This window comes from Acanthaster planci, linkage group LG21, assembly GCF_054643075.1.
Source record: "Acanthaster planci isolate LZ-2023a linkage group LG21, COTS_SCS, whole genome shotgun sequence".
Lineage (NCBI taxonomy): Eukaryota > Metazoa > Echinodermata > Asteroidea > Valvatida > Acanthasteridae > Acanthaster > Acanthaster planci.
This window is the reverse complement of record NC_141797.1, coordinates 6,417,099-6,440,015: the sequence shown is the minus strand read 5'-3', so window position 1 is coordinate 6,440,015 and position 22,917 is coordinate 6,417,099. Positions and strand designations below refer to the sequence as shown.

General features: G+C 42.1%; 1 protein-coding gene across 2 annotated transcripts in view; it reads left to right on the top strand.

The window, feature by feature from the left end:
* Positions 1-22,917, top strand: part of LOC110987486 (one cut domain family member 2-like) — a 52,264-nt gene that overhangs the window by 15,208 nt on the left and 14,139 nt on the right. Inside the window, exon 2 of one of the 2 annotated variants that reach the window (XM_022250244.2) lies at positions 18,113-18,133. The exons of the other annotated variant lie outside the window; for it this stretch is intronic. Within the exon in view, the coding sequence (XP_022105936.1) occupies positions 18,113-18,133 (21 nt within the window). The remainder of the gene's footprint in view (positions 1-18,112; positions 18,134-22,917) is intronic. 2 annotated transcript variants of the gene reach the window in all.

Genomic DNA, 22,917 nt, shown 5'->3' with positions numbered 1-22,917 from the left:
GCAGCAGTTAAAGGGAGCGTTTGGAGTGCTGTAAGTGCATGTGCACACTTAGCATAGACGGTGGAAACCGCAGGCTTTCTTTTACTTGAAACTGCAGAGATTAGACACATGGAGAGAGAGAACAGTTGATGTCTGTCAAATTCAAAACGGATTTCCATCTTTATCACTTGCAATCTAGGTGATGGGACCGGGAACGTCCATCCTGAGAAATGAATGAATGGGCCAAAATTATAAGTACACCAATTTCCTTTTCAAAAAGAGCAATGGAATTTTTGGCCCGAATGTGTAAAGTTCTGCATGAAGAGATAGACAAAGCTAAATGTCAGTGAGTTCTCAAGAATGGGCGCCATTGCAAAGCTTCTGTTGAATCTGACGGTGATGCGAGGAGGGCCACAAAAAGAATGATGTACATGTACGCTACAAAAGCTCCATGAAAGAAACCCCACATAAGATCCAATTGAACTGGCGCAATTGAATGGATCTATTGTGCCATCCTTTTGACGGCAGCCTGGATATGGCAAACATGAAAAGTGCACTGAACGATTTGCTAGTAAAGCCACCCTTTTTTTCTGACCGACAATTTTTGTCGTCTGAGGGAGGAAGAGTCACACTTCCTCTTAATAGACTACAATTCGTCAAAGGCCAGCCTCCGTGTGCTTTTGTCTGACCTCCAAACGCAGTAACCTGTTTTAATTAATTCAGTGTGCCATTGTTCATACTTTGAAAAAAGGGGCAAAAGCCAGGGGACTTGCCAATAAAGGAATGCGTTGTGGTTGCCAAATCAAACCAGAAATTCGCAATAACAACCGAATAACTAATGAGTGGTGTCTATTTCCCCTCTGTGCTCTTCAGCTTAGAAATACAACCATAGTTCACCCTCCACCTTCACACACACAGAGGACACGCACAAAGTCACCTATACAATGTATTAATTTCCCCCAGGTCTCCACTGTGCCTTGGTTGTTTTTTTTTTTGCTGTCTCCTCCTCCGGTAACACTTGCAACAGATATTCACCAGGGCAATATTGGCCGGCCTTTGTATGGCGTACACGCTGTGTCATACGGCAGTGGACAATAACGTCAATATTACAACAGTGGCTTTTCAGGGCCGAGTTTAATGGTACTGTGACCACGTCAACCCCGTTCCCATTGTCCTTATCTGGGCGTGCCATAAATTTTACCCCTTGTAGGGAGCCGTTGGTTGCTCTGCTGCTTTTGACCTTGTCCACTGCCCCCTTCCATGTCGGGTAGGGTGGAACATTTGCCCCAAAACCAAAGCTTCTCGTTGCCGGCTGCTAACCCCCCCCACCACTACCGATGGTGGAGCTTGAGCGGCAGGCCCAGCTAGCGCCAGCAAACCTGGCGCAATAACACACTGTGGAATCAGCTGGGAGCTGTGCACATACAAGTCCGGTTTACTCTCTCTGCCATCAAGGATAACTCCCACCCCTGAAAATGTCATCACTGCACCGTGCACCTCATAAACAATGAAAAAAAATCTCTCCCTTACTTTTCGCAATCCTCCGTCCTGTGCGTTCATAATGGTCGTTGTCGTCGCTAAATGCAAACTGTTTAAATTTCTATCCCCTCTCCGCACGGTGGGCTACCCCCGGCGGGAACCGAGCGTTATTTAATTGTAAGCCCCTGACTGTCATTGAACTTTTAGCGACCGGGGGACACACGCAACAATGAGCCGGGGCCCAGGTATCGGGTGATTTTGTGAATAGAGTGCGGATGGGGTAAGTTGATTACCAAACGAGAAGCACCCCCGAGGAATGACACAGTCGCACAATGGAGAGCTGGCATGGGCCCCTGCGGTCCAGCGGGCGACGGGGAAAATAAATGATGAAAATTGTCTGCCCCCTACTCCCTGGGTGCCAAGGGAGGGCTTGGGCTGTGGTGCAAGCAAATGAATTATGGGACATGGAGGGCGAGACGTACATAAGCACAGATAGGCTGACAAACATGGTGATAGACTTCAAAGATGCATTGTGAAGAGTTTTCTCGTTTGTACATGTACGTTTTCATCTCCCACACATACAAAGAAACAAGGTACACATACATCTTGAAAGTGTACAAACACAGAAAAAAACATGTATTTTACTTGCAGTGTTTGCTGTTCGCATAATTTCTGTTGACACTGTCTGTTTGTATCAAAGCAGTGCAGAAGGCACACGTGTGATGTACAGTAGTTAAGATTTTGTTCACTTTAAAAAAATGAGTATTTTGGGTGTGTGGTCTGCAGCTTCCGGAGCTTCAATAGTTATTAAAAATTCGCCATCTACCTCTGCAAACAGAGCGGGTGTACATGCCAATCTGGGTGTGTGTGTTAATGAGGAAATCAAATTGGGAAATTCTGGGTATTGGCCTTTTATAACAGGGTCAAATGTTGCATTATGACGTGCGTCGCCATTGACAAAAATTCAGGATTTCCCACTCGCAGATATCCTCACTCTCTGCCTTGTCACGTACATATATTGTCCTTGCAAAACCCTGTTAGAAAACATTTACTGAAGGAAAATATCTTGCCCCTTCCCCCCCAAAAAAGAACAAAGGATATTATCACGTGTGTAAATTTATTTAGGGTCATGTATGGTTTGTACATGTATACATGTACATACAACAAGTACACGTTCATTGTGTGGAGCTGACGTTGCCGAGAGCAACAGATCTCATCATTAAAATGGAGGCCTATGGGCCTACAGCAAAGCTAGTGAGCAAGCTCACAAGCCACAGGCCGTCTGTAGTTTCCACGCAGGCCTCAGTTTGGCAAAGAAGATGCGTCTTTCCTGATAGCACAATGATAAGAAACTAATTTTGAGAATTACGCTACGGGCTTCCCGAGAATTTTCAGCTGTCTGCCTTGCTGTGCGTTGCCCCGGTGACAGAGGTCCAGATTTTTGCGGTCTTTAAAGGGGTGTGTCTTTTTAAACTGGAGCCTGTGCTTTGAGGTTTAAGTACATTAAGCTTTACTTTCGGGATAAACTGTTCCGATTTTTGTCTGAGTGGGGAGTTTACCGGAGAAATATATCTCTTGGAATAAACTGGTCCAACTTTTTGTCTGAGTGGGGAGTTTACTGGAGAAAAATATCTCTTGTGAGTCTTCAAAGTCCTAAACAGATTTTAACATACACGATACATCAACCAGCCATCTCCTAGTTTCATTTCTTGGGGGTGTAAACAATTCCCGTTAAATTTCTTAAAAGAGATATCTCAGTTAATGCTCTTGTTTGTCTTTTTTGATACATAATATGGAAGTTTGATTCTCTAATTAGTACGTTGCTTCAGTGAACTCGTCAGGGCAGTCAGCATTTATAGTTGAGGAGAGAGAAGTTGGGGAGGGAAATGGGAGAAGCAGAGTATAGTTTGGAACAAGTTTCAGGCAGGTACATGTAGAGCAAAGGGGCGGGTGACAGTTCCATAATCCTTGAGAAGAGAGGGGCTAATTTGATCAGAGATTGTTGGGCAGGGTAAGTAAACACGCTCCACTGCTCAATGACCCCTTGGCTGCCATGTTGCCCAGCGGACAAACAAATTACTCCACAATTATCAGATTTCGTTAGTCCCCCCCCACAAAACTGACTATCTGGCTATATAAGTCTGTTCTTCACCCTACATTCCTGATTTTCTTTTAGTTTTCTCCCTCTTTTTTTTTTAAAGAGCTGTGGCCACAAAACGCCCAGCCGAACGGAAGCTAAAGTGTATATATACAGCCGAATCAATGTATTGATTGCTGTAATTCTTGTTCATTGGGCATTCGCGTATTGGATTCTGCTTGGCACGTCGCTACAGGAATGCATAGTAGTGCCATTGCTGCTGACTGTTGAGATTCCTGCCTGCAACTGCTGCTGGCAAGGTAGGCTCATTCGCAATACAGCAAGCAAACCTGCATGGATTCTTGTACAGTGTTTTTTTTCCCCCGTCAATGAAAAAGCCATTAAATCGATCGTTTAGTTGCACTTTTGATTTGTAACATGCTGGCGCATTAACATCTGAAATGCCCGTAAGTTATAGTTAAAGACTCAGACAAATGGAGTAAATCACTCAGTTGACTGCATTTTTCTATTTTATTTTTGGGTTGACACTGACTTGAAAATATAATTATGACAAAAGCAAAGAATTGGAAACCTCAGAGGAAATATCAATTGTGTGAAGACCCCAGAATAAACTGCAAACTCTAATATGGCAAGGATATTTAAAAAAAAGAAGTTTTAAAGTTTCACTTGTTTACAGACATGCCTCTTGATAATCTGCTCCGAGCAGAACAAAAGAGGGCATGTTTTGTTGGTACTCACCGCATAGGCACACCATGAAGCGCGCAAGTATATGCACGTTTGACGTGGAGCACGCCGAGTATGCATAACTAATTCATTACGGCATGTATGGTCTTTGCGTACATGCAAAATGCATGCAAAAACCCACTTGTAATCACCTGTCTTTCTTTCACTGATTAGGGGTGCACTTGAGTCAGCTTGGGGCGGATTCATGTTCCACTTTCCTCTGACAAGATACACGAGTACTGGGTTTTTTATGCCAACCTTCTACTTGCAACCTGCAGGGCTAGCTGTCCGTGCTACTCACGGTCTGAATTTAATTACCCCTTCCCACCGTGTGACTTGTAACACTAATTACAATTTTTTAGGCTAAACTTTTCCAGGCAGCGGTAACCGACTCTCTCATTCCCTGCTTGTAGAATCCATATTGACATCTGTCAAACAAACACACTCGCACACACAATGCCGTGGTACCTTCGCTAATTATGACGCGGGGTCATTTATGCTTAAATGTTTGCTCACCCGTCAAAACACCTCTGTCCACAGAATCAGAAGGAAAACAAACTCAGCCCCCAAACTGGGAAGACATTCTTTTTTTCATTTACCCTCTCCCAGTGTCCTCACAGCATGTTCTATCTGTCTACCTCGTTTTAGTGGCACCGAGCCAGGGAATGACATAATGGTGCAGCCGCGTTTACCTAAGGAGCTTGGGATACCGCCTTGCTGGGCAAATACCTCCACTCGTTTGCAGTGATGCGGGGGGGGGGACCGACGTACCATCATGAAGAGGCCCCAATCGAGTATTTGCTTGCAATTTGTCAGGGCGGAGGCCTTGTCGCGATTGTGTGCTCTGCGTCATGGCCTCGCAGACGAAGTGCTTTGACAAAGATCCTTGTGTGAAGATCAGGAGTGATCTTCTGTAACAAGGGAGAAAATGATGTGTTGTACTTGAAAGATTTTGGCATTTGCACTATCACCACAGAATGGAATTGTTGCACTTGTCAACAATTCAAAAAGAGCCGCATACAGTAATTTGTTCCAAGGTCTTCATGTCCACCACTTTTGATCTTGTCAATTCCAAATGTAGCCTGTGCACATTTTGCTACAAGGATGGGTGATTGGAAAGTAATAATTTTACAAAGCAAATGCATTGTCAGTTGAATTGATAATTGACGCTCACAAACAAAAAGTTGGACTACGTATGTTTCCAATGCTGTATGCATATACACCTGTATGATTCATTCAGTTGCAGAAATGTAGCACGTAAACACATATACTCTGTGTTTAAGTATCCAGCAGTTTTTCTAAAAAGGTGGATTACATTTTTTGGTAAGTTTGCTCTGGGGTATTTACATTTTGAGTGAAAATTGGCGACGTGTAATTGCAGTTAATTTTAGGAAAATGGGGACCCCTTTTGGGGAATTGTTTCTGTTTTAGAAAACTTACTCTGTCGGATGAAAAAGTCAGTTTAAAAAGAAATTCATTGAATGGGCCAGAAAGTTTCACTTTTCCATTCCTTAGCCTTTGCAAAAAATAACAAAGTCTGGGAACCAAAGTAGCAATTTTTCTCTTGTCTATGTACTGGTATTATAAGATTGTAGCTTTAAAAACCCCAAACAAAAAAATTCCTTCGTGTAACTTGTTTTTAAATATTCATCTGTTTCTGGTCAGCAGATCTTTGGCTAAGCAAAAGCAACAAAACAGGGAATAAAAAGGAAAGAAATGATGACCCAAGAACATTCTAAATGTCACAATTATTTCGTCCCGGATTCTTATTGGTGTCCTGTACAGCTTGCAGTGTTAATCTAAATTTATTTATCAATGAACCTGTCAGAATAGTAAGCACCTAGCATTTTCTTTCCACACAGAGCTTAATGAAATTTGCACGAGTCACTGGCATTCCACAATGTGCACCCGGCTGAATAAAGGGGCAATTTTTCAACACAGATCCCCATTCATTCAAACGTTGTACATGATGAGTCAGGATTCAAAACTTAGAGGGAAAAAGAAAAAAGGCAGCAGCTGTGATAGCATGCAGAACTTGTGTGTAAATATTATTGCATATGCAAGACACCTATCGTCATCCGTGGCATTAGTTTCATTTTCTCAAAAAAACTGCAGCATCTGTTACGGCCATTAGCGCGCACAATCACCTGGCCATTTTCCCATCATTTCGTTTGTTGTCGGCCCCCTTCACAGCTTTTGTTTTGTGAATTTCTCTTCGTCGGCAAGAGCCATTGTTATACAGGATGTGTCCTGGGTGCTGGAATAGTTTGGTTGCAAAATTTATTATTTGTTTCGTCAAGGACGGCATTCTGAAGGAATGAAAAAAAATAAAATGTCCCCTGCCGCAAATGTCATAAAGTTTAAATTAAAAATCACACAGATTCGTTATAATGTGGAGGGTTCAGTTTTCAACAGGTGTCCTGACCAGAATAAGATTGCTTGAATAGCGCAGCATCTGCAGGTTATTCAGATTTCAAATTACTTTTCACTGGAAGCCTTTCAGTGTCATGGAGGTAATAATGCCTTTAGTTTGCTGAACGTATGTGAGATTCTGTAGGAGTTTGTGTTCAGACAGGACAAAAAGCCATGTTATGCACATTTAGGCTTTCTTCAATAAACTAAACACGTAAGCATGGGCACTGCCTTTCACTTACTGAACACTGGGCCAGTGGCATGAGTTATGCTCAACATATTTTCCACTCTTTAAATATGTACAAATCTTCATGTACATGTATGGACATTCTCCTTCTCATGAAAGTGTAAATATGCAATTAGTGTATACAACAAGGCACCAAAATGCCATTAAAAATGGCAAAATTAAAATTGAAAATTGAATTGAAATGTAATAGGATGCAATTTGTTAAAAGTGTGTTCTGGGTTATTCTCTTGCTGTTGTATCTGTTGTTGGCGGGGCATCAGGGGGTGCACACATTTTTTTGTCAGGTGGGAGCCAATAACTCATGAATTATGACTTTTATGTTGGTTGTTACATTTCATAGTTTCAGATAAGGTAAGGTCGGGGGGGGGGGAAGGGACAGACCCCTTTGTTTTTCCCCTAGTTATGTCCTAGTTATCCCCCTTAGTTACAAGCAGCTGCGAGGCAAAAGATATTACCGTGATGCAGATAGAGGTCCATTCTGTTCCTTATTTACAGCGTGATGCCCAGACTCCAGCACTATGTTTTGAATCATATTCCGAAGCACTTATTCATCATGTTTCGGTCATTGTCAGCTGTGCTTTGTGCATATTTGTTCTGCCCACAGTCTTAAAAACTTTCCTTGTTAGTCTTTGCTCCAGTTCAGTTCCTGAACAACAGGTGTATATACATGTACGTACTCTTTATTGGGGGAAAAAGACATCAGGATAAAGAAGTAATACCCCTACAGTTTTCAAAATGGGGCTTCCTTGGCATTCTAATCTGACTAATCCCCTGTGGGCTTAACAATAATCTTGTGATGATGAGATAGGATTAGGTTAGGTGTGTGCTAATGCCTAGTATGTGAGGATCCCTGGTTAGCCATCACAGAGAAGGATTCGATAAAATAATGGAAGTTGCAAAGTTTCTCCACCAAAGTCAGGCCAGGATCACCAGATTATTGTTTGAAGCCGCCCTGCTTGACCGTAGATGACCCCATCCCTTTAGAATAAATGGATCTTTGTTAATTTGTACAATTTCATTTCACAGGTGCATTTAATATGAAGATATTAGTAGAGAATATAACTTCTCCCTTTCATGGTCAGCAAGGCGGAAATGCTGTGCCCAGGCAATGGGAAAGAATTCTGACTTGTTTTTCCTAATGCTCACCCCTTTGGAGTAAACACAGCAGTCGCATTGCTATGAAACAAGATCTTGAGATTTTGATTTTTGATTTACAGGTTTCTTTTCTGATAAACTGTACAAATTTCCTTCATCAAGGCGTCCACCCCAAAGTGACTACAAGTTCAAAGACATAGGTTTTTAGCCACTTTGACAATGGCAGAATAACCAGTAAAACACAGAAATGCTGTTACAAAATGGGAAGTCAGTTCGGGAAGGGTACCTAAATGTGTCCAGTTCTAAGAAGACCTGGTTCTTCTTAAAAACTACAAGACTTACAGAATTTGTAATATAACCATAATTCTACTTTGTGTGATTTTAAACATCCATGAAACATCATAAACATGACCACTGATGTAGCCCGAAGTATAGTATCATCAGCAGACAAATTAAGGGTTCAATTTTTTTTATTTTATGTTCAGAACTTCAGAACTAGCTGTTCGTTGCAGAATATCTACAGATCTTCATCTTTCCACAAAATATCCACAGTAACAAGAAACTAATTTTAAACGGCAAGCCCCTCCTGATGTTGGTATGAAAATTTCATCTTTTTCAAACGAGGAAGTGTTTGGGGAAAGCCAGTATCTGAAACAGCATACAAATCATCACTCAAAGTAGAAGAAAAATGCATTCACGCAAATTGGTAAGTGTGTTTAAACTTGCCAATTAAGCTCAGATATTGCAACCATAAATGACTGCATTATAATGATCTTTAGCAGAGTCTCAGGTCTGTGTTTACTCACTGACATGACAAAGATACAAAGTCAATATGCATAGAGGTACACACTCATACACAACGTAGGCGAGGCATAGCATGGGATTCCCAAAAGGGCTTACTCACTGGAGTCATGGCGTTCTGTTGTTACAACAGTTTTTGTACATTAACTGAATGTGCGCCCTGTTGGGTGGTTAATTAAAACGTCCCACGGTTCCCAAGGGGGGGATGTCATTAAATCATTAACAACATCCACTGAGTTTGCTCGGAAACTACCAAACTGTGGTAGGGAAACACAGTGCAAAGTTTGTCATGCTAATGGAAGGGTCGCGTATTCAACGTGACAGACAGGTACAATAGAAATTGAAAGTATTCACACTGCTGTGCTGACATTCAAATTGGACCCCAAAAAAGATGCATGTGCCTGCCATGATGCAACTGTTATAGATTTTGCATTTGAGTTTTAGAAGCCAAACGCAAAATCTACAAGTAACAATTTGTGACCAAGGCTTTTCTTTCTATCAAAGCCCAGTGATCATGAATGGCCTCTGTGGTTTTTCTGATCGACATTTTGAAGCTGCAGTTTTGCATACACACAAGTATCAGTCATGATGAAGTGGACAGGTTGTATTTAAAGTTCGGGCTTTCCCATAATTTTTTCAGGGAATCATTCCTTGCTTCCAACCTGCTCGACCCGGCTTCCATGACTGTGTAAGAATACTTCTTCAGAAACACAATACAGGCTGACTTTCTGTGGTAGGCCCACCGTGTTAAAAAATCCTTTCAGGCCTAGAATGACTGAACGGGGTGCAGGCAATCTTCCAAAGTTTACTTTTGCTTTGTTCCCTGCTTAACTCATCTCTTAATCGTATATGTTCAATTATTTTACAATTACATATTCCATATGTTTTTAAGACATTGATAATGTAAATTCTTAGACAGAACCCATAGAACATGCGTGTATCTTACAAAAGGATATTGAAATGCTAGGTGTTCTTGTGGTTGAATTTCACATCACCGCCATGTTTAACCAGCACTGTATAATAGGAAAGCCTCTTGAAAAAGTTATCCATCTAACACTCTTAAGCCATGTCCTAATGACTTGGTATCTGCTTGAAATTACACAAGTCTATAGTAGTGGCTGCAGCTATTTCCATGTGTAATTGCGAGTCGCAGCCAACTATTCAGATAGGGCCTTAATCCCTTGAGCTCAAAAGGGGTGTCTTAAGAGGATTGGGCTAATCACTGGTGTGAGCTAAAACAGAGGACAAAGCTGCCTCAAATGTTGGCCCCATTCAGGGCTCAGAAACATCCGGTCTTGTAATAAGAACTTGCCAGGCTCATTTCAAAAGCTCACATGCTTCTTAAATGGTGATTTTCCCGCAAGATGAACCCACAAGCCCCCCTCCATTTGAGAGAGAAAAGAATGGATGCTCGGTCTCTAGTGTTCAGGCGTAATAAGATGCTGGGTGTGAGGATGCAATTAGAGGGACTTAAGACCTGGTTTGAAAAGGATGTATGCAAGTATATTTTGCAAATACTGGGCAAAGGTCCTAGTGGGCCAACAAGGCGCAGCCATCAGTAAACTGGTTCATTTGTTCAGATAATAATTTACTTAACCCTTCCCATCCATTATCCGTTCTTGTTTCCTTCCAAGTTCCACCCCCACTTCTGACATTTGTGTACATCAATGAGATCTATTAATTGTATCAACTAAACTGTACATAGATGGCATTTCTGCCGATGATGACGAGTACTGCACAGGTTTTTTGGAAAAAATGCGTATTTCTTCAGTGTCTTCTTCACTTATTATTCTCCTGTAATTTACAATAAATGCGCCGTTGGATGAACATATATAAATAAATAAAGAAACAAAATGGCTGTACAAATGAAATAGCCTCCAAGCTCAAACACAACACCCACATCTGCTGTACATGGATATTTGCACATTTAGTGCAGAGGAAGCACATTGTAGTTGTTTGTCTTGCTCAGGAACACAAGATCAGAACTTCCAGTTTCTGGACCTTAACTACAACCTGCAGAGTCAATATAAATAATATTTCTTTATCCAGTTGCGAAGTAACAAACTCTAATAGAAACAGTAGATTGTCCAATAACCTAATCATAGGGTGCAATTCCTGTTACTCATGTAGGCCATACATGAAGCCTTAGATATAAGCTTATAACAATGCCCACGCACATTTTTCACTGATGGTCCAACATGTATTCCATGGCATAGCTTAATTCTTACAGTTTTCATCCATTGTGTTCACTGGTTTGCTGCATTTGCCCAAACGTGTACAATCAAAGACCTACTTGGTTTAATTATCACATTATCAGCATTCACGCAACCTCTGGCTCACTGGTTTGCCAATCCTGCGTGCTGATTAACAGGCCAACAATACAGAAGATGACATCAGTAGACAGGGACAATTACAATGGGGGGAGGCTCAGAAAAAATAGAGGGAAAAGAGAGAGAAAAAAAAGAACCCAGTCCCGTGCCGAAAGCCTATATCCGTATGCCCGTGAATGGCAGGGGCATTCAGACGTTAGCTAATTCGGCCCACGGCATGCATTTAGTCCTGGAGAAAAAACACATGCAAGCCTGAACAAACGCTGCTCCAAAAAGTAAACACTGGGTGCCTGCAGATCGCAGAACTAAAGGCTTAAATCAACATGCCCACGTGCCTCAGCACCGGGGCTAAGTCTGGCTTGGAGGCGCCCTCCTTCCCCCCTAAAGACCCAAGGAAAAGAGAAAAAAAGAGAAAAGAAGTGAGATGAGAGAGAGGGAAATAAACGAAAACAGATTTTTTTTTCTTTTTACAAAGGAATCTACGGTGTCATTAGCAAAAGCACAAACACGGGGGGGCTTCCACATGGAAACAAGGATGATACGATGCGGGGAACACGTGTTGGCAGTGGTGATGCCTCAGGCCGACAGTGATCAACGACAATGTTCGTGAATTTACGGCCATCGTGGATAAGACGAGGGGAGATTGGTTTTAATTTAACTTGACGTTGTTTGCAGGAGGGGTAGCTGATCACTATATTGAGGTCTTCATCCTTTAGCAGAATTTGAAGAAATTGTTATTAAATGTTTCTGTGTTTCAGCATGATTTTCACCTGACCTGACCTGACGCTGTCTAAAATGCAGGTACATTGTGCATGCACTTGTTACATTTATGACGGACTTAGTTGAAATAAAATAAGACTCTGTCTTAGAAATAATTATAAGACACTCAATTTGATATTCTTTTTCCATGCTGTGGAAGTGATCAATTCTCAGGGTGCAGTTTTAAATCTGAAAAAAAGAATACATGTACTGAAAAGGGTATTCATTATATGCTGACCCCGGAATGCCCAGATGTCCCACTTTTCACTATCTGATGCTTGCCAATGGCAATACTAGTTTTTGTCACCTTGCCAACAGAACCACTAAACCTGACAAAGAAAGAATCAAGAATCACAACATTCTTAGATCAGATGCCACTGCCCCCCACCAACCCTATGGTCCTTCCGAGACAGTTGCTCCACCATTTTTTTGTCTTTCCCTCCTGTTCATGCGACATCCATCCGGAATAATGCCACTGAGGGCAAGCGAATATCGATGCGGCAGCCCTTCAATCGATGAATTTACCTGTTTCGGCCTGGTTTATTAATAAACGAGATTGACGCAGCTGTGTTCAGTGGTAGGGACCTCCCCGGGGGGGTTTGCTCCTGCCACAAGGGTGACAGAGGGTCCCCTGGATGGGGGAACCCTGGGTCTCACTGCCCAGGCAGCTGATGACACAATCGACCAACAATCACACTGAATTCCTGTCCTGGTTTTGATGAAATTTTGTTCAAAGTCCGTTCCCGCCGTTGTCACGTACCGAATTAGACACATGTGCAGCATCTGCAGCCAGCTTTTGCCTGTCATATCTTGAAAGACTCCCATGCAAAATTACAGGGTTATAGTTTTCATTTTTACATGTGTAAGTACTGATTGACCTTGGTTGTCAGTGGAAGGCGGTATTTTGATGCCACTGTGTGAACTTCCGTGTCTTCAGTGGCCTTGTGCATTTGTTTATTTCATTTTTTGTCTTAGTGGTGGGCTGATATTAGGACCACTTGCTGATCTCCTCTTGCCTCACTTTGGCCATGTCTGAGCTACGGTAGGTCTATTGTCAGCACGTCTCTGCATATTTCCAATGGAGCAAAGACCTAGACCTAGCTCTAGACGACAGATTCAGATGCGTCCTCAGAATCTTTTTAACTTTATCAGCATATTTTATCAAATATGTGGTTCTCACTTTTTTCTTGTTACATAGTACAGACATGGCCAAAATTCTGGGTACAGATGACTGAAGCTCTACTTTTAAAAATTATTTCAGTGTCTGATAGATATGTAATGCATTGTTTTCATTGCAGTTGAAACTTCTGGCATGCCTATCCTTCCCCCACTATATCTGTCCCTTTTTTCTCCCAAATCTTCATTCCATCTTTTTCTCTTCCTCTTTCAAGCATACTATATTTGTTTGTTTTCCCCTTTATTTGCTCCTTCAAACTCTAGAGATGAAGTTCATATTTATCAGTCATATCTGCTGATACATGTTTGTCAGCATCATGTTGTGAAACCATCATATATTCCAAAATCATCCTCTTCAGGGCACAGATGGCGGGCGAAAGCTGTGACCCAATTTCTTCTAGCCTTTTAATTCTATGATGTTACTCATACTGCCGTCAAAACTTGTTGCATCTTGCAGAAAAATAAATATTTCATTCCTTGCAAATATGCAACATTTACACTTTGCTTGACATCATCACTTGTTAGTGATCATTAACATAAATGTCACCATCATCTTTGTGTCCAAAATCAAAGAAACTACCGATATACATTATACTAGAGTAAGTGCATCGCCGCCTCAACCAATTCACCCAGAAGTCTGGTATCCTCATTTCTCATATACAGTGTAGTAGCCCTCATTCATCAACAACATGTATCATCAGCAACATCTTCGTCGTCGTCATTAACTCTACCAGCATCGTGGCGTATCTCCCTACCACCGGGGAGACTCCCCGGCATACACGAGGCGTGCACCTTGCAGCCTGCGGCGTTTATTACTCCCTGCATTTCAAGTTTCGCATAATCAAAAGCTGTACAAACGCTCATTCTGCATTACCGTGCCTAATGGCACTTGCAGGGCCGTATATGCGCAAGGCTCCTGCCTCCCGACTGTACTGTACGCCACGCGGCTAATCAAATGTGTACTTGTTTCCTCCAGCTTATACGCGCATGGCTGGCGCCCAGGTTTTTCGGGGGGGGGGATATGGTCAGGGGAAAAAAAGATCGGCCGGTAAGAATGCAGGAGACAGAGTTGAGTGAATCATCTTGCTGGACGATATGCAAAGGCTCTGGAATTGGAGTCTCTCATAAAAAAAGGAATGAAAAAAAGAGTGCCATGAAAATTCAACGCGGAGGGTAGCTCCACTCTGTCGCAGCTGCTAGGTTGCGTATCGCATGCAGCGGGCAGGCACTCATGCAGACATGTTTGCGGAAACCAGACAAGTGGGGACCTGTCAGTCATCGCAACCATCTCTCCATTTTCCCCCCCTCCCCTCTGCTGACCACAGCAAGGTTTTCGAATCCTGACAGTGGAAATCATAAATGCAATTCCAGACCAAGGTCGCATCCAAGATGCTGATCCGGGAAGCAGTGGAAATTAGAAAGTATGGGAATTGCCGCTCAGTTGTCTTTTAAATTTACCAATTCTTTTTTTCCCTTAAACTTAAATGTTGGCCTGTAGACTACATTATGCACAATACTATCTCTGTTGGCTATATATTTACCAGTCTCTTGCCATCCAAAAGATTAAAACGGATTATTGAAAGCCTTCATAGGGAAATACCTTCACTTTGAATTGATTCGTGTTCTCTATAACTTCATTGCTGAAAACTCTCAAGGACTTTAGAGAAATAACAGACAAAAATTTACATCAGCCATCATATTGGTTATGGAATATTTATGATGACAATCAAACACGATAGGGGCCCTGCAATTAATTTCCCCTAGAAAATGTTTAATTTACAGGATTTTGTCTGCAAATGCCCCGGTGCCACTAAGCACCACTTGTCCTCTTGTCTGTCTTTCGTCACGGCCGTGGCTTCTTGTCTTGTCACGTCGGATGATCTACCAGCCAACCCCCCCCCACTGCATCTTTGACTCAAATCCTTGAGCTTTAATAGGGGACTGCCATTGATTGCGGACACTCTAAACGAAATTGATTTATCAATTTTGTCTGAACAGGACTGGAACTGTTGCCGGGGTCTACGATGTGTGAGTTCCCCCCCCCTTTCCCCTGCGCCTGCTAAAAATCATTGCAAAAATCATTGTGTCGTCATTTAATGGGGTGTAATACATGTTGATTTGCCCGGCAATCAATGGGAGCCCGGCCTTATTAAAGAAGATTGGGGCGGTGGGACGTGAACGACAACTACAAAATGAGGATCGTCTGTGCGGACGAACTTGACAGAAATTAGGAGGCTGAGAAAAAGCGCACTTCCTCGTGAGGCGTTTGGGTGTGACTTCAGAGTTGTTGAGGAAGTGGGGAAAATACAAAAAGTTTGGGCTGCCAAGTTTAATGCAGGGAGAGAAGGGGCCGTGGAAGTGGCCGAAGTATGCAGCTTGTTCCATTTTGCGTGTGGATGAACAGTTGAGGGCACTACCACAATGACAACATGTGGAAAACATGGTATCTTTAACATGTCTTCCAGGAGTTCCTGTGTGCTCAGTGGTATTTCCCTATCATGAACTGCTCTTTGGTATTTACATTTGTGGGGCTGGGTTCCATGCACATGTGTACTTTTCAACAGAATCCTAGCAGACACCTGAGGTGTGTGCAGTAGCACAGTACCACGTACCCAAAGAAGGACGCATACACTATTTCAGGTCCCGTACTGATCATTGAACAGAAATTACAAAATAAAGAAAACATGCAGACAGCGTCAGAGTAAAACAGCGTTAGTACAGCCGTTGGCCATCTTGGTTTTACACAAATGTACATGTACTCCACCTTTGTAGTAGGAGTGCTTGGTATACCTCCCTGTTGACCGTCACGAACATTCAACAGAGAAGGTATGTGGGTTTTGCCTTATGTATACCAGCATACGCCCTGTGTATATTGTGTTTGACCATGTCGCAGATGCATCACTTGGCCCAAAGTAGTAAGCCATTTTGTCTTAATGTTCTGTACCTTCGTATACCCATGCCAGCCATCACAAAAGGCTATCACAGTGATAAGATCTTTATCTATTCTCTGTGGAACCAGAGACTTTGCATTCAGATTTTAACTTTAGATCTTGAGCAGTGTGGAATCGTTTGACAGGCCAGTTTATATGAGAGGGTATTTCGGTAGTGGGTTAGGGAGTGGGGGGCACACTTGATGTGTATACACCCCTCCCCCACTTTTCAATTATTTTTTTTTGGGAGAAATCCCTTTGCCCTTTTTTTTTGTTTTTTGCTGTCAACATGGTTAGTTCTAAAACAGACATTACCAAATACATACATGTATGTTCCCCTTGTACATTGTCTGGGTTCATGTTCATGTTGACACTGTCCTTTTCGTAAATACTCTTTCTTTTGTAAGTGCTTGATCTTGCCACATGTTATGTACAATAATTTGATGCAGTAAGTAGGAATGCTGACCATCGCTGACGTCTAGAGCACAAAGTGTGGAGATTTCTCTTTTATCGTCATGTCTAAACGGAAGTGAAATCAAGACTTAGTATGAACGAACAGCAGAGATACATGTACGCAGCCGAGATAAGAGTAGCATAAGTCTGGCATTATAGCGGCAGAATGGAGTAGGTGTATTGGTAATGTTCCTGAATGGGCATAGTTACAGAATTGTATTGGGGGAAATTTGACGGGGGGTAAGCAGAGCTAGGGATGCCGCTCAGATGGAATTGTTGATCGGAAGGAGAGAGAACCCATGGTGGCCGCCCAGGCAAAATCTCCAGACAAAATTAAAACTGATTGTCAGGTCAGCGTACTTGCGCCCAGGGCACTGACATCGAGTAGGTTCGCTCATTGCATTTGCGACGTTGCCTGCCCCAAAGACACAAATCAGAAACTGTGGGAACACGCAGGCAATGAGGCCAGTGGATGTTTTTTTCACCCTCCGCCACTGAATTAGGCCAAGTTTGAAGGGGGGGAGGGGCGTGGCCATTTTTTGAAACCTTGGCTTTAGCAGCAGCTGCAGGCCCCCAGAGCCAGTAAGGAAATCTTGGATGAATGATGGAATCCAACAAATTTAGCTGTGGCTCTGGTTCTCAACTTTCCAGGCATCAATTAACATGCTGGTTTGTAGGCATAGCTACCTGCTGCTGACCATTAAAGGCTGATGGGGGGAAGGGGGGAGGAGGAGAAGGGGGTGAAAAGGGGCTGTGCCCCCCCCAAGAGTCAATCGCTTTCTTCAAAATGAATCAGAAAAGGGTGACTTTTTCATCTATTAGTCATTTTCTTCTTCCAAAATGCCTGCAAACAGCACCCAAATGTAGCCTTACCCCTCAGAAAGGCCACTAAAGGTCACCTGAAAAAAATCTCTAATTTTGTACTCCCCCCAAAAAAACAAGTTGCCTCCTCCCCCAAATGGATCTTGATCCATCCTTGGCTGTCACTCATGAAGTTAGATGATAAACCTGAGCCAAAGTTTTGAAAAAAGCGAAGGATTACATTTTTCCTGGTCTTTAGTTGAAAAGATACACGGTAGTAAACATACATTGTACATGTACATGTACCATTAGGGTCTGATGGGTGATTGGATTTAACTCTGTTTTCTACAACATTTTTTAAGATTACTAGGCTAAAAGCTGGTGTAATTACTCATGCCAGTCTAACTTGTGTGTGCTCTGTTAAAGCCCCTGAAGTTGAAAATAAAAATTTAGTTGATTTTTTAAGAGGTTTGAAGTCAGAAATGTTGAAACTTAAACACCTCAGCAATGACGCTGGTATATGTGTGTACCAGATATGAAGCCTATATACGAGAAGGTCGCCGGTGAAATGGTTCCCTCACACTTGTTGAATGCTTGTAACATACCTTTTTTCTTCCAAATTAACAAATGTTTTTGTTGTTGTTCGCTTTTGTTTGTTTTTTTGTCATTATTCGTCCTTGCTGTTGTTGTAATTAACCAAACGACTCCTCTGTGCATACATCTTCTGCCTAGTTTTAATGTCAGATTGCCTCATCTGTCCATCTTCTATTTTGTGATTTCCTCCATCCTAACTTATGTGTTCCCTTTTCTGTTTCTCCCGTTTCCATAGTTACACACACAAGGCCTGCAGGTATGTACCACAACCAAATTTCTTCTTCAGCCTTTCTGTTTCCTAAATGTTTAAACTGATTTGATACAAATTAAAATTAAACTTGAAATGTTGGTATTTAAATCAGTTGATGCTGATTTGACAATTGAGCAGGCTGTTGCGCATCGTGAATGATTTGTTTGGCATTGAACTGCCTCATTGATGACAAAGTAAGGTGCTTCTTTATGGGAATTTTAGGGAAGGAAAAACACAGCAATTAATTGCTTAATTTTTGTTGAGAAAATGTCTGTATTCTCTTGATTTACTACACTGTGAAAGGTCATGCATGCTGGTTGGTTCTCAAGACAGTTTTTGGAAAACCATTCTTTTCAATTTTCGTTAACTCGTTTCGTTTCGAAAATTGCTAGGGAAGCTCACAGGTAAAGTTGGTGTCTGATTTTACAGGGGTGTAGCTTGATCATCAAAAATAGTGCAAACAAACCCAAAATGAAAAAGAAAGGAACTGTAACTATAAAAATAGAAAAATACTAGACCCTTAGGTTTGCAGTTTGGGAATGACAGGTCAATTAAAATTCTTTCAGAACATGATTTTCACAAAGTGGAGGAAAATCTACATGCCTTTTGGATTTACATGAATATTATGCATGGGTCTTTGTGTATTATTCCCAATGTGTCACACTTCCCTTGATGTTGATCTAAAGTTCTTTTCATTTTGTTTTTTGGGTTTTTTGGTGGGCCATTTGTGTATATCTGGCTGGCTGCTCACCATTCTTGGACACACAGTTGGTAAATTCATTGGCTCTGCTTTCTCCTGTCCTGTTCCATCTTTTGTTTCTCCCTTCCATTTTACGAGGGTCCTTTGGGATTTTTTCATCGAAAATAAGTGCTTCCAGCCGAAGTAATGTACTTGCTTAGACCTAATGCACTTGTCTGTTTCTGATAGCTTGATTTCTTTTGGGGGAGCCAAGTGCAGTGAACATAGGTGTCTGATGTAAGCAATTTAAGTAAACAGGGTTTTGGGGGTAGTTAGAGTCTTACATTTCTTTTGATGTAACTTCCCCTTCATTTGGGGAAAACCTTACAGGGAGAGACTTCTCAGGGGTGGAATGTTTGGGAAATGAGATCGGCGACACTGCAGAAGTTAGTCAGAAGATGTCTGGGCTCTCAAAACATACAAATGCCATGTTTTGAATGTCTTGCAAAGACACCTCAGGGCATTCAGCCAGGCGTCAGTAATCCACCGCGTAGCGTTCTGAAATATTAATGAGTCACCAGGGAGAGAGATCTCAGTGGCGTGACAATGGCGTGGCCATGAAGGAAGAGAGTTGGCTTTTGTTCCTGGACGACACGCTGGAGTCACATTGTCAGGGATATACATGCACAGGGAATAATTCTGATGGTCTTTTTTGACTTTTATTTATTGATTTTTAGCTCTGTTGTGGTCATGTTTGGGTGGATGCAGTAGTTGGTGTCGTCGGATTGGACAAGCAGATATTGTGGTTCAAATGTGAAAAGTGGACATGTATGTACAGGCTTTTTCATTTTTATTGTGAGGACATATTGGAAGGTTTTGACCACTGGAGACTGAGGACTCTTAAACATGGAGTAAAAATAATGTTCAGGTTATAGCTTGGTGCTCAAGTGGAAATAAGTTTGATTCAGAGCTAAAAGTCATAAATGCCCCATAGAATATTTTCAACTGAATTGCTTGAAACTGATGATAAGACGTACAAGCTAGAAATGGACCTGTTTTGTAAAATGCCTAATTGATGAGTAAACTTCTCAGGCTATGGACATATTGCCCTGTCCACTGACAGTCAGATTTCTAGACCCATATTCCGGAGTGGCATAGACTAAGTCAGCATTAAAGGCCCAGATATCAAAGTTTTTAACTAATGCTAAGTTGATCAACTCGTGGCATCTCTCTCTATTTGACCATTCTGATCCTTCTCCCTTGGTGATCATTAGTACACATGGACAACCCACAAGGCAAGTCTGATTAAATATGCAGGACCACACTCCCAAACAATTTTTTTTAAGAAGACAACAATTCCACCACTTTTTTTTGGCTCCACTTCCCCCCTTCCCTCACTGTGTTCTCTTCCCAGAGATGGATTGGTCAAGCAGGACCAAGAATTGGGAGGGGGGTGGTAGTGGTGGAAGAGAAGAAGCGTCTATAGTAAGTCTATCAAGTTCATCTACCTAGGGTAGTCCTATTCAATTCAGCACGATCGCCGTGAAAGGTGACCTTTTTCTCAAACCTTCTGCCGGAGAATTGGCCGGGTTGGGTTACCGCGCGATCTCCATATTTGCCGTCCCCAGGCCATTAGCGCCACTGCGTACATTTCCTCCTTGCTCTGGCCATGCACTGTTTTCCCCCCCTCTCTCTCACTGTCTCTCTCTTTCCGTCATCTTCGCTCGTCTTGCCCCCCCTTTACGAGTCCACCGGTCGGATATCGTTGGCGCTTAATGGCCCGGTAACGCATTCCGGGCACGTGCAGTGGCTCGGGTGAAATGCACGCGGTTCAGATGCATGCAGTGGTCTATCGGAACTCTCAGGCCCTGGCCGATGGCTTCCTGAATTGGGGATATAGGTGGTTGGGGGGGTCTGGTTGTCCATGCTTCTCAGTGGATAAACAGAGGGTCCTTCATTGAGCATCGATGGAGGCAGAGGACCCTTCTCGCATCCGATTGAGACGGGCTAAGGAGGCTCAGAGAGGATACCTTCATGGAATGTGTCTTATTTCATTGTGTGTGTGTTTGGTCTCGATAGATCAATGCCTGGTTGTTCCTTTGCATTTTACGTTAAAGGGTCTTCTGTAAATTGTATTGAGTAGGCTTGAATCACACCAATAATTTGCATACACATTTACTTCAGTGTGAATTGAAAATGAAATTTTTGTCCCCTGTCAGTGGATGGTTATCCAGTGGATTTTTTTGTTAGTTTAGAAAGGCACTGCCCTAGAGTGTGTCAGAAAAGTATTTGAAACTTCTCGTTTTTTGAATTAGTAAATTGAAAACCAGTAAATTTTATTTCTTGCTGTTACAAAAGATGAACCCCCTTCCAAACACAAACGGAGATAATCATAGTTAATGGATCAGTTTCCATGATATTTGTTGCTTAAAGCAAGATTCAATGGTGTACAGTCTTGGTTGTGAAACCTTTGAGCAGCTTCAGGTATCTAATAAGTACATGTACCAGGAAACATGGCATTGCTTATGCTCAGTAACAAGCGACAACTTCTAAAGAATATCTGTTTTTCACCTTTGTTGTTACGTGGTTTTTGGTGCTGATTACATTATTCTGTTCATGATTTAGAAAACTGTGAAGGCATTTACTGTTTCCCTGCAAATAACAAAAAAATGACAGCAAATGGTTTTCTCCCCATAGACAAATTCTGACAATAATTTCCATTTTTGCCTGAAAAACTCATTTGCTACTATTACATGCCATATGCCATTCAAGAAAGTGCTTTCTTTTTTATTATACACTCACAGATTGCAATTTGCAATGAGTTTTGAAATTAGACATGTACTGGAGATGCCATTATTTGAAGTGAGTAACTCATTTGACTTTTTTTCAAAAGGTGGGGGTAATGCTGGACAATCAGCAATTCAATTTGAAGAAGTGCTTTTGATGGTGTCACTCCAAAGACATTTGTATTATGGGCAAATCCCCATGTTGTGTCAGCAAAGCTTTGGTTTGGTAATTACTCTTCAGAGTGAAGGATGGTCTTGTGAAATCGACTCAGTGTCTGAGGACAGCCCGTTGTGTTATTAGAACAGGAAGTTGAGTTACAGAAACTTGAGGGAAGGACAAGTGGGACGATGTGGTAGTGTGGGTTGTCTGGAGTGCATTTGGTTCCAAACAAAAGTGGGAATTTGGACTCTCAAGACGTGGCTAGTCTGCTGCTTGTAGTCACTGCTAAGATTCAGCACTTTTTGTTCCATTCGTCTCGTGTCTTCTCACACCCCTAGGCTAGCAGGCGCTTGTGATGGTACCTTAAAAAAAAATAGGGAAAGTCGTTTCTTTTGAGCACATGATGACAGTTGAAGAAGTGGCGTGCTTCAGTGGACAGTAATTAGGTCATGATGTTATGCAGAAAAGTGTCCACGCTGTGCACCAACGCCGACGGCTGCTTGAAAGCTAACACTCTAGAAATGGAGGGAAAATTGATTTTTTTCCCCTCCTTCCACCCTCTGCATGCTTACTTCTTCTGCAGACATTAACTTCCCCCCTTAACTCGGAAAGCGCCTGGCGAAAATGATATTACCTAGAATTGCTTAAACCGAGTTGCATGATTAGACGAGCCTATACGTGTCTGGCTTCAAGTCATATTCATTCAAACTCCTTTTCTATTTTCCTTCTTTTTTTCCTTTCCTGGTTTGCAAGAGGGTTTTTTGGGGGCAGCAGAAAGGAAAAGTGATACCGGGGCGAAGTAACTTTTGGGCATGGCGACTAATTACAGAGCTGATTCCAAACTTGATTTGGATAGATTGGTGTGCATTTGTAATCCTATAGCAGAACGTGCTGGGCGCGCTGAGTGGTAGTGTGGGATAGCTGCTGGATATCGGATATCTGTTTGCACTATAAATAATCGATAATATCACTCAAATCATTTTGATATTAAATTTGCTGAAATCTGGGAGGCTTTTAAGTTGGGCCTGGCAACCACTGGGGATATTGTGAGTTGAGAGAGAAAGAATGCACATCAGAGAAAGGGATCACGGTCTATTTGGAGACAAATAGCCAAGTACAAGGGTGTGTTTGTGTGCTTCAAGAAAGCTGAAATTCTAACACTGAT